General features: G+C 40.5%; 1 protein-coding gene across 3 annotated transcripts; it reads right to left on the bottom strand.

Moving 5' to 3' along the window:
- Window positions 1-1,449: 1,449 nt before the first annotated feature.
- Window positions 1,450-16,617, bottom strand: TMEM263 (transmembrane protein 263). Of its 3 annotated transcripts, none has more exons than XM_054988372.1 (6): window positions 16,508-16,617; window positions 13,696-13,733; window positions 13,103-13,164; window positions 10,658-10,738; window positions 9,427-9,496; window positions 1,450-3,221 (listed from the first exon to the last, which is right to left on the bottom strand). In XM_054988372.1, exons 5-6 carry the CDS (start codon window positions 9,488-9,490, stop codon window positions 2,935-2,937), a joined length of 351 nt encoding a protein of 116 aa, XP_054844347.1. In that variant the 5' UTR covers window positions 9,491-9,496; window positions 10,658-10,738; window positions 13,103-13,164; window positions 13,696-13,733; window positions 16,508-16,617; the 3' UTR covers window positions 1,450-2,934. The 3 variants fall into 3 exon arrangements, with proteins under 3 accessions (XP_054844347.1, XP_054844348.1, XP_054844349.1); XM_054988373.1 differs by lacking the exon at window positions 16,508-16,617 and adding an exon at window positions 16,311-16,439; XM_054988374.1 differs by lacking the exon at window positions 10,658-10,738.
- Between the last annotated feature and the right edge of the window lie 1,112 nt (window positions 16,618-17,729).

Genomic DNA, 17,729 nt, shown 5'->3' with positions numbered 1-17,729 from the left:
AGAGCTAAGAATGGTGTTTCCACGGCTGCAGATGTTTACCCCCTCCGTTGCCTAGGAAATTAATGGATAGGTGCCAGGCTGTCTGGCTTCACAAACTGATTACGAACCGGCCTAAAAAGTCATGGTGGTTCGTGAAAAAGGGGTCTCATGAATTGCTGGTTTGCACATGTCGAACCAGCCCGGTTTGTGGCGAATTTTGGTTTTTAGTTCTGTTCTTGCCCACCTCTAGTTATGTTACTTTTAACCTGTAAAGTCATAGAGCACAAACATGTTAGCATATAATGAATCTGACCCCTCAAGTATTTCCAACTAACAATAATCTTTAACATGCTCCAAAACATACTGCTGGAAGATGACACTGATACACTTCTGAAATTCTTCAGGCTCTTATTTATCCCAAACCCACAACACACATGTAATGAATACTTTTTTTGCAAGTCTTAAAATGCCCCCGTTACAGGGGTAGGTGTTGTAATTTAAAACCAACGCTATGCACCTAATTAAAAGGCATAACACCAATAATGTTGTAAATTAACCTGATGCTTAGTCTGTTGCATCTTTGTAATTTTGAAGTTTTCTGGCTGCTTGTTTGGCAGAATATCAGAACTGCTTCACATTACATTTGTTCAAAAAGAGTAGAGTTAAACTCTTTTAACTGAGTTTCAGGTGTGAATGACACAAATAGGTAGCAGTAGATAATTCTGTGTAGCAGAATCCTAGACTTACTGCCACATAACGTGGAAATTCCCTTAGAAAAGATTTTTCCCTTTTAAAACTCTACAGAATCCTTGGATGCTCGCTCTTATCACATTATAATAGCAGTAAAAATACACATTATCTTCATTTTCAAAACTTGTATTTGCCTATGGGAGCCTTCTTTTAAAGGAAATGAAAATGAGGATTTGCAAGAAATCAGGTTCTATAAATTGTGGCATAATCACAGACGTAGTAATATAGTGTCTGCCTACATGTATTATATCTGTAACAAGAACAGCAAGAAATGCAAGTTCTTAAATTTAGGAATATCCAGATTGGCTAATAAACACAGAGTGTTTACAGTCCAGGAAACTCCCAGTTAAGGCAGTCTTAACAACAGAAGTGTGCAATCTTACGTACACTAAGCAAGAAGTAAACGTCACTGAATGCAGGAGGCTTCTGAGTAGAGGTACAGGGTCCGCCTGTATAAACTATGGAATAATGGAATTGCATTGGTATTTTGATAGGGCATTGTATTCCAAAAACCTTTTATCTGTCATCCGAATGACCCTTTTTTTGTTGGTTATTATAATTTGTGTTAGTGATACTGCTTATGGCAACATCCTAATATATGTTTCTTCCTAATATATAGGGAAGCATGTAATCCTATTAATTACAGAGTTCCATGTTGATAAATATTCATTTAGTCTGAAAAAGGCATAAATAAAAATCAACTGCTTATAAACAGTCCCATATGGGTAATTTCTTTTTATTTATGTATATTTTTACACACATACATTTTAGGAAATACTGCATACAGAATATTCATGTGAACTTCAGCCATCTTTTACAGACTACCAAAAATGCTAAAAAGTCAACAAGAACATGCTGAAGAGTTCCCAAATAAACTCGCAATGCATAAACCAACCTACTCCAGAGTGCAAACCACCATTTTCAGTAGGACTATTCTGGAGTTAATGGATTATAGAATGCAAACTGAAGAGTGAGTTAGATTCCCACATCTTACCCAGGACACCTTGGAAAACGCATATAACAAAGCCTGCGTTTTTATGCAGGTCGCCCAGTTCTTTTTAATCACTTTGCTTTTATTATTATCAGTCGTATCACTTTTTTTTTTGATCTTCAGGGAAAACTATCAAGTTACACTATCTCTTTTCCCCCCACTGAGAATATACAGCAACAGTGTTTGCTGGATTGTCCTTTGTTCTAGATTAGAAACTGATTCAGAATAATTTTTGAGGCTTCTAGCCAAATAATACAGAAGTGTTTTTACACTAGAGTTACAAGTTACCCAATATTGCATGGACTGTAAACTTGGACTTAAGGTTCAGTTTGAGCAAACTATCAGCACAAGGGATTTTTGTTTTGCAGGTGAGGAGTGGATACTTGTAAGGTTACACCTGAGATTTAGCAGTCTCTTTCCAGTCAGTAAGAACAGGGGTTTTTTGTTTTGTTTTTAAAGTGTAAAGCTTCTTCTACAGACTGTTTATTCTACAGACTGCACTGAAATGAGGGACATTACAAAATCCTTATAGTTTCACTAAGTAAAAATAGATTTGTTTCACCATAAGGCATGAATGATTGTATTGATATAACATACATATTTACACACGCACCCGCAATTCGCAACAGCAGTCACCATGTAAAGAATTTAGAGAAAATATAAAAATAGTTTCAAAAAGCAAAGATATATGATGTCAGTTCAATGATTCCTTATTTTATTTTTTAAAAGATACAGAAATCTTAGACTTGTAGCTGGAACACCAATATGTTTATGGTACTGCAGAGGCTGCAAAGAGCATAATCCAACCAAAATAATCCACTTTAAATTTCAACTGATTGTAGTAAGAGAAATAAGCACATGCTTAAATCTCTACACTAGAATCAGAGGACTTAAAATTTTGGCTAAATCATGCCCTATATTTTCACATTTTCAGTTCAAGACTGCAAAAGATCTACAGTGAAATAATATTCAAATGGAACTATCCCTTCAGATGCAAGTACTTGATCCCATATTTATCAAGTGGAACATTTCACCAGGTGACAGCCTGAAGAAATCTAACATTTGAGAAGGTTTGGGCACTGTGCCCCAAGCTGCTTCTGTCCCTTTCAGGTGAAGTCATTCATACAGCTCTTTAGAGGAGTTTAAAACGCGTGGCTTTGTTGCAGTCCAAATCTTTGCAGATTCCAAAGCCAGAGAGACAAGTGTCCTTTTTTTTAATCAGACTTATCCTTTTTCTTCCCTGTTAAAGGCACTTTACTTGAGATAGCAGAACCTACAGCTGAAACACCTCCCGTCACAGCAGAAACACTTCCTTTGACCAATCCTACTCCGACAGAAGGCACGGCTGTAACGGCTGTTTTGGTCACTTCCAAGCTTTTGCCTCCTATCCAAGCTACACCACCAATTGTGGCACCGACGGCTCCCTTTGTTATGCTGAAGAGGCCCCCAGTCACACGAGAGAACATGCCAGGCTGTTGTTGTGGGTGATCTTTTAAGGACCCTAAACATGCGGGGGAAAAACAAATGTTCAGATAACATTTATTTATTTGAACCTAACGCAAGTATCTTTCTGACATGACATCCACCAAGTTTACTGAAAGTGTCTTTTTCACGAGCTGTTTGGAGAAAGCCACAGCTAATGGTTTAAGTTCTTACCAAACAGTACGACTGCTTTAGAGGCTATTTTTAGCAAAGAGAGCGGTAAAAATACTTTTAAGTGAATAAATACGTACAATAAATAAAAACTTACTTTTGGCTATCTGTGCACTTCTGTGGTGTTTTTCCTTTATAAAATTTCTGCCCACCACCTTATTTCAAACCCTCCCCACAAATGAGATGAAGAGGTCAGAGCAGCTTTATTTTTGCAGATGTGCAAGTTTTATTTATTTATTTATATTCCACACTTTACCAAAAAAAATTTGGACGGTGGTTTCCAGAAACGTGATATATGATAAAACCAATTGAAAATACAAAACTGTAAAAGCAGAGTAGCAGCATGCAAAGTCACATAGAAACTATCAAAAGCATGGATTGGCAAAAGATAGTGTAAAAATCAGCACAGCATAACCGCAGTTAACAGTTGTAATGCAAGTGGTAAAAGGCTTTTTAAAAAACCCAACCTCCCAGCTACAGATGTGCAAATTTCAACAGTAAACCTTAGTGCTCTTACCAGTAACCACAAACATGAAGTCTTTTTCAAGGATTTCGAAGAGTTTGTGTTTTGATGTGTCTGCCTGCTGTATCCAGCATACTTGTGCCAGAGCATTTTCAGAATCAGTACTTTTAAAATGTGATCACGTTGTGATCATTAGGGCTGTATACATCAGACAAGCTGTAAGGCCATTTGATACTGGAGTTCCATACCTGGAACATCAGAGGTATTGTCTGGGTGGATCTAAAAGGAGCTGTGGGTATGCCTGCTATGAACTCAGCTTGCAGTAGTAGGGCAAGAGTGTTAAAATCTTCTTCCTCTGAGCTTTCCTCCCTCATACACAAAATGTGTCTGTCCAGCTGATTTAAGCCCAAACAGAAAGTGTTTTCTTCCCTGACAGGACTGAGCTATATATATTTCCATATGAGAAAAATCAACAGTTTCAAAACCAAAAATGCATGCTTTTTATTTATACGGTGCACATACAGTGTGCTGCAGCAGGCATCTTTAGAGTAAGACTTCCCCATTCACTCTTACACAGGAGAAAACACTGCAGATTCCTACTGTATTGACGCAGATTAAAAGTCTGCTCCTTAATCAAAAGCAATTATTGGGTCAAGCAAAATATTTTAATTGATTAACTTAATCCATCAACTACACTGAATTTTAATTGTGTTTATTTGTTTCTCATATACTTTGTCCGGGACCGGGAGCTGCCCAACCTCATTTCCAGATCTGCGCCTAGACTTATCCAGGAATCACAGAATGTCCACCTGGGAGCCTGAAGTGCCAGCAACAGGAAAGCCCACCAGGACAGTGGCAAAATGGAAAAAGGCTGAAACAGCAGCAACACAATATGGGCCATTTAAGGCCCCTACTCATCCACAGCCAACAGCTGCCAAGCCATCCAGGACAACAGTAGCAAGGAGGACGAGTGCTGTATCAGCAGTAAGACAGTTTGGGCCTTTTAAGGCTCCCCTTCAATCACTGCCAACACCTGCTGGCAGTTTAGCCCAGCCAGGGTAATGGGAGGGGGAAAAGAGGGGCAGCCCAAGATTTGCTCGAGGTGTCGCAAGGCTGCTAGTTCTCAGGATACTTCAGGGGAATTGACTGAGCACGTGCAGCCTGCTGCAGTAGCCGTATAAAGGATTTAGAAACAGGCCAATGAGGAGGTGGCTGGGTTCTCTCTCCAGGCCGCACAGGAGAGACCCAATGGGAAGAGGAGGAATCATGTGCTGCAAACTCCTCTCCCCTCTCCAGTTCTGAGGTTCTGTGAGTATAAGCAGGACAAAATGGTGGGATGGATAAGGGAACTGCTAAGGGCTGGGGCACAGATGCCCCCATACCTCACAACTTTCATTAGTTTTACATGCTTGGCAACTCGTTTAAGTGTTATAAATGAAAACTATTTTTATACCACTTGTTTGCATGACAGAAGTTGTTTTGGAACCAGGTTTGGAGGTAGGGTTGCCAGCTTCAAGTTGGGAACTTCCTAGAGATTTGGGGGGTGGGACTTGGAGAAAGCAGGTTTGGGGAGGAGAAGAACCTCTGCAAGATAGGTTTCCATAGAGTCTACTCTCCAAAGCAGCCATTTTCTCCAAGTGAACTGCTCTCTATGGCCTGGAGATCAGTTGTAATTGCAGATCTTCAGCTACCACCTGGAGGCTGGCAACCCTATTTGGAGGCAATACAGTGCATCTGTCCACCAGCATAATCCTCTTTGAACCAATGGAAATGGTTCTGATGACAGAAAACAAACTACTTTCTCTTCTTCCTGCCACATTCTGCTGCTCAAGAAGAGTAGCTTTTGTTCACTGGGGTCTCCCCACCACCAGTGCCCTGGCATTCTTTTTGGTACTTAGAGGCAGCTGAAGGAGGAAGGGAAAGACTAGAAAGGACCGACTTTGCCTCATGCTGGTGTTATATAGGATCTGAGTCAAAACCTCTAAAACGCTACCTGGCAAGAATATATTTCGAAAACCTTAATTCCGTGCCAGTGCAGGAGCTAACAGACATTCTTGTCTAGCCATCTATAAACATAATGCTCTACACAAGCCCCTCTGACATAGCAAGCATAACTCTTCAGACGTTGCTCAAAACTATGGTAAATTTATTATGCCCCCTCAGAAAGTTCTACTACTCTCGCCACTTAGACATATTCTATTTGACAAGATGAAACTTAATCCAGATGAAATGGAGGTGCCTACAGGTGGAGGGAAAGTCCAATCCAGGAAACTGGTTATCTCCTGTTATAGATGGGGTTGTATTCCCCCTAAAGGAGTACATTTGTAGCTTGGGGGTGCTAGTGGAACCAGGCCTCTTGTTGGATAAACAAGCAGCAGCTGTTGCCCAGCTTTGGCCCTTCGCGGACAGGAAAGATCTTGCTACAGTAGTCTATGCCCTAGTAACATCTAGGTGAGTTATATGTGATGCTGCCTTTGAAGACTGTCTGGAAGCTACTGTTTGTACAGAATACTGTGGCCAGAACACTGACTGAAGGGGGTTATACGGACCATATCACTCCAGTCTTGTGCAGTCTTGTCATCTTCACTGGCTCTCAATTGTTTTGGGAGCATTTCAAGGTGCTGGTATTGACCTTTAAAACCTATGCAGCTAGGGCTAGCATACTTTAAGGACTGCCTTCTACCATATGAACCTACCCGTTTACTCCAGTTGTCTTTGGAGGTCCTGCTTTGGGTGCCCTTGCCATATGAGGCTAGATGGGTGGCAACCAAGGAAGGGCCTTCTCAGTCAAGATGCCAAAACTTTGGAACTCACTCCCAAGGGAAATCTGTCTCCCTCCATTGCTAACTTCCGCCAGCAGGTGAAGTCTTTTTTGTTTTGTTTTGTTTGGCATGCCCCCAATAACTGTTATTGGCCCTCCTCCCTATTCTTGGTATTGTAGGGGGATATATTAGAAATCAAAACTGACCAAATACAAAAGCACCTGATTTCAAACAGTAGGCCACGAAGGGATTTGCCTGAAGGGTACATTTAATGTACTCCAGAAATCAGAGTAGGAGAGTATTAGAGTGCTTACTGGCTTAGACCCCACAGTAAATCTCTGCTAATGAAAAATAGTTCTGACAGCAAAACAGGACTTCCTCACTTTCTTCCCCAAATGCTGCTCCTGGGGGGAATGAGGATCTTAAGAAATAGCATGAGGAGTGTATTTCTATAGTAGGAGGTGGGAAATTGGCAGCAATCCCCCTGCTATAAACTACTTTGAGCAATTCCCCTTTGTAAACCACTCTGAGTGGATGTTAAGTTGTCCTGAAGGGCAGTATATAAATCAAATGTTGTTGTTGTTAGCAGAAATTTACCATGGGATCCAAGTATAGTGTTCTGGAAATAACTGGTTCTATAATCATAGCACTGGTCACCCATGAATCACACATTCAGGATACCAACTTCCATGCTTATTGCTTGCCTATCCATACAGACTAACAGGATGCATACAGGTGTCACAGCCATCATTATGCTGAAATAATGACTGCAGCTTTAAAGAGTAACCAAATAATAGGCAATAGATCCTATTTGTACTTGTTTAGCTCTGCTGAACTGCCATTACGGGCAAACTTCTGAAAATTTTCTTAAAGCCAAAACATACACGGGATCTACTTGGAGCTCTAGGTATGATCGATCTTGCAATAGCATAAGCATCTACTAAAATCTTTTTTATCTAAGGTACGCAGAGACCAGAGGAAGCCTGTGGCTGGAAGATCATTATCAGCAAGGACTTATTTCAGGTGTCCACAAATTACTTCCAATTCTGGAAGTTGTCTCTCAGGTTTAAACTTCTGAACCACACTTTATCAAGCACACAACTCTAGATATAAAAAAGAACTGCGTACTCCAAAACAGCAACTTTCCAAGGAATTCTTAATATGAACACGGAACAACCTCTTTAATTTCACTCAAAATAAGAAAATAAACTCGTAATATGAACAGTGCTATACAACTGGCTGCATTGTCCCTGAATTTTAATATGCAAAGGACAAGTGAAGCCTATACATTAAGGAAACAAAATAGATCTTATCCCTTACATAAGCATTCCCAGCCTTTGTTATGAAAGGAATTTCTGTTTCAAAACTCTTTCCCTGTTTGTCCACATCAGATCCAGAACTTTCTACCAATTCTCAACATAGCCAATAAGTAATTGTCCAGATGAACAAATGCTTAAAAAGCTATCCCCTCAGCTTGGTCCTACATCATACATAAAACAAACAGGAGATAGGAAAGTCCTGCTCTGATGATGGGAACCACTACTGAATCAATGGAAACTAATACTGGATCCAAGCTTTGCTATTCTCAGTTCATGGGAAGAAGCCAGCCTAGGCAAGCAGTACAATGCACCTGACCATAGAAGCACCACTGAGAGAAGACTTCCCTACTCATCTACCCATCTATATTTTGTTGGAAGCTCTGGCCTGAAAACCTGTAATTCTTAGGAAACTTCCTCCCTTTGAGCCAACATGCCCCCAGGCACCTGAGCATGCAGTTGTTTTACTCGCTCTCAAGCAAAACCCTGACAGTTCTACACACCTGCTGACACCCAAAGTCAGAAATAATACCTATGGAAATATCTGGGGCTTTGACATAGGTGACAGAAATGTCTGAACCCACCCTTCTTTTATTTTCAACATTACAATTAATCCGCAATCCAAAAAGCATAGTGCTCATCTATGTTTTAACTGCTGTTTCACTAAAGTAAAACAGGCTAGTATTTCAAATATTAATGCAATACAGTAGCTAGAGTGCTAGTCTTCCAAGTGGAAAATTCAGGTTGAAATCCTCATACAATTATGAAACTCACTATATGGTCTTGAGCAAGACAGGTGAAGCTGAGAAAGCCTATTTTATAGGGTGGTTGTGAGTCTGAAGTGGTGTTCTGAACTCCTTGGAGATGGGGTATAACACCATTCATTTAACCACAGCATGACACAGTATGCCTCCACAAACTCTATCTGAACAGACCCAAGTCAAGCTTAACAGTGCTGAAGCAGGAAAATGGTTGTCAGCTCCAGAATCCATGGGATAAATTGCAGCAGTTGAGCAATGAAACAGGCAATTCCAAGGAGAAGCCCTGGGAAGACTTGATAGGCACCTGTCACACATGGTCTAAGTGCACAGAAAGCTGCTTTTGCAGAGGTTGAGACATTTACAACTCTACTTCCAAAGTAAGCTCACTCGGAAATTAAACCAAGCGTGATTTTGCTCATACAACTGAGTCAGATTTTCTGTTCGTCTCAGGACCCTGTAAAAACAAATGCAGTTGTAAACTTGGTGGCGTAGTTGTTCCTTTAGTGACTGACTTGTCAGTTCCAAGACTAAAGACAGTTTTGTAATTTGTTCATGTAAGTAATTTGCAATTTAGTAAACAATTGTGTCAATTAACACATGGAATACGCTTCAGCTCCAGCATTAAAAGCACTTGGAAATTCACTTGCTAAAGCAACTTTTTAAAAAAATACTCATGAGTAGCTCTGGTAGGTAACTGTTGTAGTATGACCCCAGTATACAGAATTATAATAAACTTGTTATCAAATTTTACCTTCTGGTGGCTCATCTTTAAGATATGGAGGAACATCTTGTTCATTTTTGTCTGTTTGATTCATTGTTGCCTAAAAGAGACAAACAATTTTGTCACCAAAGTTATCAGACATACAGGTTTTTTAAAAATCCATTGCTCATCCACTTCCCCTTAAAAAAACCCAACAATAAAAGCTACAGCCTGGTCCTTAAAGGAAGATTTTATTTTTACTCAAAAGTAAAAAAAAAACTGGTAGAGTTATGAACTGGATGAGAGCAACAGTGCAGGGGCTGGTGCATAAAGAGGGTCTACCCTTTCCCCTCGTACAATATAAAATAAGATCATATTATACACACTCCAACTGCCATGCTAGCTCAGTATCACAAAATATGACATTACATGGGTCCAGCAAGCTAATGCCAAAGCCAGTGTGAACTTTTCCCAGACCAGTAATCCTAGATTGCAACCTTTAAGAAAGAGATGGACAGGGCAAATGTATCATTTAATAAAATGAAATGCAGAAAGAAAGAGCTTGAAACAGCCTTTCCTGACATCCTTTGAGGTTACAGACTAGAAATATTTGGATGGCAGGCAGCTAAGTAACACCTTATAACATAAATGTAGTGAGGTATTTAATTGCAGGAAAACAGAAAATTTTGAGATCAGTCAGTACCCCTATTATCATGGCCAGGTTCTAGTTTGGACAACCATACATGATCTACAGATTTAATTTGCCAGAGCGTCTTACTTTCTGTCCTAAGAGGTTGTGTAATACTGCTGTATGTTACTTAAGAAATTGCTGTATTAGAAGATAGCAAATGTATACCCATCTCTGCAATGACATGAATTAGCAAAGACCAAAAAGCCATTTAAGAAATCTCTTAACTTTATCCTTCCCATAAGTTTATGAAAAAGAATAATTCTGCTTTAAGGAAGCTTTCTCATAGGGAATTATTCATCAATACTACTGTACAAAAGTGCACTGCTAAATACTTCTACTTCAGTCTTTTCAAGACACTAGAGCAAATTTTTGAATATCAGTTCTATCTATGCAAAACAATCTCCCACTGAAGTCAATTATCAAGTTTCAATTTATTTTAGCAGGGCACAACACTCTCTCCACGTTAGACTTGCAAAACAAATACAGGCAAATAGCATTATCTAAGCTTCATAAGAAACATCATTTGAGTCTTGTAATACTATTTATTTAGAATACTAATATAAAACGTTATATTTCACATTATGTACATACGTGTGTAATGCCTTGCTGTATAGTTTCTAGATGCTAAATACGAGTTTTGTCCTCTTGTTTCTTTTAATTAAAAGACAAAATCTACAAACAAAACTAGTTGTAAGTGTCAAGGCGAAAAGATACATTACTCCAACATAACAAGAAAATGCTGCACACAAATAATAAATTAAATAATCAAAGTTATTTTCAGGAAAAAAAGCTGCTGAGCTTGTTCAAGAAATATGAAGGGAAGCTGGATAATGTATTTTCAAATGAGACAACTGTTCAATAGCTATTCTTATCTCACATACAGAATCTCCTAGTCTCTGGACATCACCTCATGTATTTACATAGCTGCTTGGCATTTTTGCTGTATGTCACCTATGTGTATGCAATATTCCTGTTACACCATAACTTCACATTTTGACTGTAACTTCAGAGGCAAAGCTGCCAAAATGAGTTCAGGGGATTTTGTAAGCATTAAAAGAAAACATCTAGATATTTAAAAAGCTAGGGCTCCTGTGGAAACCCTCCCCCCCCCCCCAGCTTTTACAATCATGGATAAAATTGTACCCAAAGTTATAAATAAGAATTCTTGGAGCCATTTCACATACATTGCCAACATTCAGAAAAGTGCAAATGCTCCATGAGCACACCGTACAAGATAAATATGCACGTTCCTATTTGCCAGGGAACATATCCTTTCTTTTGACTTCCCCACAAGAACATAGCTCAGGTGATGGTGTAAAGGAAGAGTTAATGGAATTTCCTACATGAATCAATATACTGAAGAAAATGTGTCGCATGTGAATTTATTTGAATTATATTCCATCATAGCTATTAAAATGCAACTATTTATACAATGAGGCAGCACAAAGTGGTTAAGAGAATGAGTTATGACCCAGGAGGTGCTTGATTCAAATTATTCCTCTGTCTCAAACTCTCTAGGAGATTTTACGCACAATATTCAGTCTCAGCCTCAAATACTACACAACCTGGTGATGCAATAGTAATCTACTTTACAGAGATAATGTGCACCGCACAAAACACTTAGAAAGTGTAATATAAGTGCTGAATATTATATTATTATAGGACAGACATCCACAAGTTTGTAAGAGTGCTTCTCACTGTAATGACAGGTTAAGATAAATTACCGTGAAATTACTGGGACCAAAGTTATACCTGAACTATTCAGGATTAATTGCCTACTGCTGCATTATAAACTAACCTGTTACAGGTGTTCATTTAAACACAAAATAGAATCACATTATTACTTAAAACATGCAAGACATTAATGAATGTAATATATTGGCACAAAGAGTTCTTGAAATTAATTTTAAAAACACAGTTTCACTGAGTATTCTTGTGAAGCTTATTAGAACCCAGCTTGGGATAACTGTTCTGATGAGCAGCATGGCTCAGCTGCAGACAGCCATGACCACATGTCCTAGCAAGGCCTTGATTGGTTTTTAAAGTCTGCCCATGCTGTTGGCCATTTTGGGATAAAAAAATGGAGTTTCAGTATGCTTTGGTTAGAGTGTTGGCCCTGGGCCATTGTGTTTTGTTGTTGACTCTGGCATAACCTTTGCGAGGCAACATCTTGTATTGTTGGCAGAGGATCCTGCCAGGTATGTTCGGGACTGTTAGTTTAATTAGCCTTTATTATTTTATCTATCCTGTCTTGCAGAATTTCTAAATATATAATATTTTATGCACAATTTTAGTAAACGAATTATTCTTTAACCTTGTACAGTGTTTCTGTGGTTTGGACTTCAATCAGAAAACAGCAACTTGGCCAATGGACCAGCTACTGTGTAACTGTTTTGCTGGAACCTGGCAGCCAAGTGGTCTACCTTGCACAGGTGACTTCCAAGTTAACACCCAGTACAGTATTATTTCCTCAGTCTCTGAGCTTAGGGTTAGCTAGAGGAAATTTGTGGCAGCTCCCTAACCAGGGGTGCAGGAGCTTCCCAACTCTGAAGCGCTCTGTAAAGCACCAGGGACCTCGAACAAGGGACGCCCCCCCCCCCTTTGTGACAGCATGCCAGCTACCCGGGAAGGAAATATTTTCAAGGATTCCTTGTGCAAAGGAAACCGCTGTAGCATTTTTCTATGGCATAATGGAGGATACACTTCAAGGCTTCTTTATTACCAACTCTCCATAGCGCTATCACCAGGTGAAGTTTGAGGAAAGGGTTGGCAGGGGACAAATGCTTAGAAATGCATGGGTCTCAACATCTGAATGAGCTGGAGACAAATGAATTTATTGTTACTTTTTTTGTAAAATAAATTGTTTGACCTCCAAATCCATTCTATATTGAGGAATGCTTAAAATTATTGAAATTTCTGCTTCAAAATTACTGAAAGTTTAATGTGATTTTGAATAAGCCAATTTCTTTTTTAATAATCTCTCTGACATGAGATGTACAAGTCATACAAAATTGCTTAAGTCCACCTTGAACTTACTGAGACTTCAACATGCACAGGGGTCTCTGGTACTGCCCATGAGATTGAAAGATTGAATAAGCCTACAACACACAAAAGAGCAGAAATTTAGCATGCATACAGCCGTAAGCACAGAACTTGGCATAGAGGAAGCACATCCTGTCAAGTAAATCCCCACCCCATCCCTGAAGTGGCAAAAGGGGAAAGAGACTGCTCTTGGAAGCCACTAGCATATTTCTATCCTGCCCTTTCCAAGACGGCATATATATAATTCCTGCCCCCCAAAAACCTAACTGTTCTCCCCATGGACCATTCCTCATCCCTTAAACCCCTGGACTATGCTCCGGCCTGTCAAAATTCCAGCCTCATCAGATGGGGCAGTGCTCTATATTGAGACGAATATTCTTTGGCAACTGAGGGATATGAGAAATCACAGTCATCTGGTCCAGTCTGAACAGTAGGAGAAGCAGTGGTTGGGTAGATAATCCTATTCTCTATTCTTTTTCAGGAAACAGGAATCATTATCACTAGTAGAGAGTATTTCTTGCCTCATCTCCCCACCACCATTTAGAGTAACTCAGTTTCCATGTGTGATAATGTAGTCTGATACTTACCAAACTATAACTGCATCCAGAAATTCCACTGTGATTTTCTGTGTAAAGACCGAAGACATTAAGTAACATGCATTCACAGCGTTCTCAAAATGCATCTCAGCTGCAACATACTGACATGGAGAAATTCAAATTATTTATATAGCTCATAAAGTGCCATAACTAATGCAAGTCTTCAAACAGTAAAGAGAGGCAAACTGGAAGACTCAAAAGCAAGAATTGTACTTAAACCACAATTGAAATGTTCTGCATATATTGCTTTGGTGAAAGAATTCTTATACTATATCAGTTAGTTGCATTACTCTTATCACAGGCAAATCAAAAGATAAGAGAGGCTTACAATCTCCAATCATTGGACTGTTTATGTCTCAGAAAGGTGGTTATGTGGGAGAGGAGTCAGGGGAGAGAGGCTACTCCCATCAGTTCTCAATAATGGGAATGAAAGTAAATAAGGAGCACTCAACTCCCACTGCACTGATTGCAAAGGACAGAGAACAACAGAGGGCCCTACACAACCCTTATTGCTTTCAGATGTTTGAAGTAAAAATACTACAAAATAATGCGTAAGTTAAAGTTGATATTCTTGTGGGCAGTTTTTTTCTCGAGGAGAAAAAAACAGGTCCACATAGCTTTCTTGCTGGCTATGGACATCAACAGCTGAAGAAGGTTTAGTTATTTAAACATGGTTGTTTAGTAAAAGAAATCAAACTGCAACAGTCAACCTCAGAAGCACAGACAGGAGCAGTTCTTAATAGTTCACAGGTTTGCAGAGATTGACTAAGAAAGCTGTTCTTTCCCATACCAACTGCTACCTGGTCCAGTTGTTATTCATGATAAAATATAAATGTTAAAGTGAGGTGGTTCTAACCTCATTTGTATCTAAAAAAGAGAAAGGCATGCACTCTTGAAGAACTGTTGATGGGGAAGAGGCATAACTGTAACTACTATGCCTGTTGTAAACAATATGTAATGCTGCGTTATTTACTTAGGAAGTAAATCTTAAAATAGCAGGGAGCCCACATGTTTTCAGTTCTTTATACCAGGTCAGCATCATGTCTTCATCTTGCTAGCTTGTCAAGGCAATTATTTACAACATAAAACTTTTCAATAGAGAAACCAGTATTTTTTAAAATTGATTTTGCACCATAAATCACTTTATGGATTGGCACTCTGACAACTGTTGGCCAGACCCAGCCAATGTAGCAATTTTCTTTGTCCCCCTTCTAAGAAAGGGGGCCCCCTTCTCCACAGTTCTGCTCATAATAAAAAAAAATTCCAACAGTTATATGCAAGAGATTCCTCACACTTAAGGGGTTTATATGCAATACTTTGGTTGATATTATTCAGGCTTGATTAGCTTAAAAAGTATGTGATGTATGTGGCTGAACAGCAAAATATGTTTCTGGGGCCTGTATAGTTGATGGAACTTCTTATCTTGAATACAGACATGTTGTGTGTTCTTGTTTTAGGACGGCGATGGCAAGCTTGTGTTCTCAAGTGCCATTCTATTCTCCAGCTAGGCAACCAGACATCTGCCACACAAATTGATCCCTGAGGATTACTCAGACTACATCATAAACATGGCTCCATCTAGCAGAAATAGCCTCACAGTTTTATCAACCATAGATTTTCAGGCACAGGATTAGGAGTACATACATTGTATTGCATATACATATTACATTCTAAATCAGAGAGCTAGAACATTAAACTTTCGAACAAGTAGTAACATTTGACACAAATACTTTCCTCTAATCATTTTTGGCACTAATGAAACTGTAACAAAGGGCCTGAAGACAGAACAGAGCTGTAGGAAGCAAACTGGGGGAAGGGGGCTGAATTGCTTCTAATGCATGAAGCTGAAAATGGAGACCCTGCAGGCACAAAGAGATTTCTTGAAACGCAACAGTGACGTGGCAGGAGAGGCAGGGAAATAACCTGGAGCTATACAGCTGTTGCAGCGTGGCTTGTCCTTTTTCCTGCCCCCTAAAGGGTTCTTCCACACTATAGGCAACACTCCTTTCTAACAGAAGGTGCTACACTGCTCCTCTAGAACATACTAGAATGCAAATTTCATCTTCCTTCCTTAACCACCACCGCACTTCCATTTACAAGTTCTCATGCCATTCGCACACTAAAAACACGAGCTAACTTGCTTTCTTCCAAGTAGAAAATATATAGGAATGGAAACTGCACTATCTATAGCCCTACTTCCTCACACATACACACCTTGTACCTCCCCCTCTTATAATTCAGCCCTGAGTGGAAAAGCTATTAAGGAAACAACTGGTGGAGATGCAAAGACATTACTAAGAGCTTGTAATGTGCGGACACCACGCACACATACCAACTTTTAACACTCTGATCACGGTCGATTCCAGCTTTAAATAAAAAAGATCAAGAGCTCCTCCAAACTAAACTGTGCTTGAAGGAAATCCGCCCCCACCCCTATTATCTTTTCACACCCCCAAAGGAGTAGCGTTACCGCTACAGAAAAAGGGGTGGGAGGAGGAAAGAATCTCTTCCCTCAGAGTCCATTAAACAATTTAACCGCCTCACCCGTTCAGTCTTCCACTCTCCCTTGAAAAATGCCCCCTCAAATTCAGTCCCATTCGCCTTACCCACAGCATCCCCTAATGCTGGCGACGCCTGATCACATACTGGGGGGGGGCGGGGAAGGGGGTCAGCTCGAGCGCAGTCTTCTAGCTTCCACTCTCTCCTTCCTGACAGGAGACCAGGGGGTGGGGAAGACGTCAGAGCCCACCCTCCTGCCCTTCCTCCTGCTAGAGGGGGTGAACAGGCCGCTGCTCGTCCTCACCTCCACGGGATTCTCCTCCCTCACCAAGCCCGGAGCAAACTCCGACCCTTCAGCCGCGCTGGTGCTGGTGCTGCTGCCGCCGCTTCAACGCTTGCCGACGTGGCGCCCGACGCACCTCGCCCTGTCCCCGCCCGAAGAGCCCGCCTCGAGCCGGCCCCCAGCGCCCCCCACCGCTTGGAGGGGCGCAGGCGCCTCAGCTTAGGCCCAGGCTTGTCAACGGCCTCCGTTTCTCCTCAGGGTCGCCTTAGGGACTAACGCAAAGGAGCTTCTGTAAGGGGGATGGCGTTGGAAGAAAGTAAAAACCAGGATCCACACGGATCTTCACGGATCCTATGGTTTTTTAAACAGGAAAAACACAAATGAAACATCAAATCACATATCACAGCCAGGTCTACAGACTGAAATATAAAAAACACAGATCCAAAAATATTTGGCCCTGCCACGGTAAAAAAACATGAATCTGAGACACGGATCCTCATGAATTCATATGATTTTTACATTGAAACAAAACAAAAAGGCTGTCATATTTTAGATCCTGTCCCAGGCTACAGAGAGCAACAAAACAATCACGCATTCACGAATTCGTGGTGCTGCCACGGCACAAAAACATGCTCAAAAAGCATGGATCCTCATGGTTTCTCTTGATTTTTAAATGGGCCCATGCAAAATCCACCATACAATACTAGACCATGTCCATTGCCACAAATGGGACCCAAAGATTATGCTGTCCACCCCTTCGTGGCACCACCACGGGGCAAAAACATGGTTCAAAAGCACGGATCCTGACAGATCATCTTTATTTTTTACGTGGAGCCACCCAAAATCCACCATACAATACTAGATCATGTCCATTGCCATAAATGGGACCAAAAATTCAGCCATCCACCGCTTCGTGACACTGCCACGGGGCAAAAACATGGTTCAAAAGTACGGATCCTCACAGATCCTCTTGATTTTTACGTGGGGTCATCCAAAATCCACTATACAATACTCGATCATGTCCATTGCCAAAAATGGGACCCAAAGATTAAGCTGTCCACCCCTTCGTGGCACCGCCACGGGGCAAAAACATGGTTCAAAAGCACACATCATCAGGGATCCTCTTGATTTTTAAATGGGGCCACACAAAATCCACCATACAATATTAGATCATGTCCACTGACACAAATGGGACCCAAAAATTCAGCCGTCCACTGCTTCGTGGCACCACCACGGGGCAAAA

This window comes from Eublepharis macularius, chromosome 9 (assembly GCF_028583425.1).
Source record: "Eublepharis macularius isolate TG4126 chromosome 9, MPM_Emac_v1.0, whole genome shotgun sequence".
Lineage (NCBI taxonomy): Eukaryota > Metazoa > Chordata > Lepidosauria > Squamata > Eublepharidae > Eublepharis > Eublepharis macularius.
The sequence above is the reverse complement of the archived record's forward strand: the minus strand, read 5'-3'. Positions and strand labels throughout refer to the sequence as shown.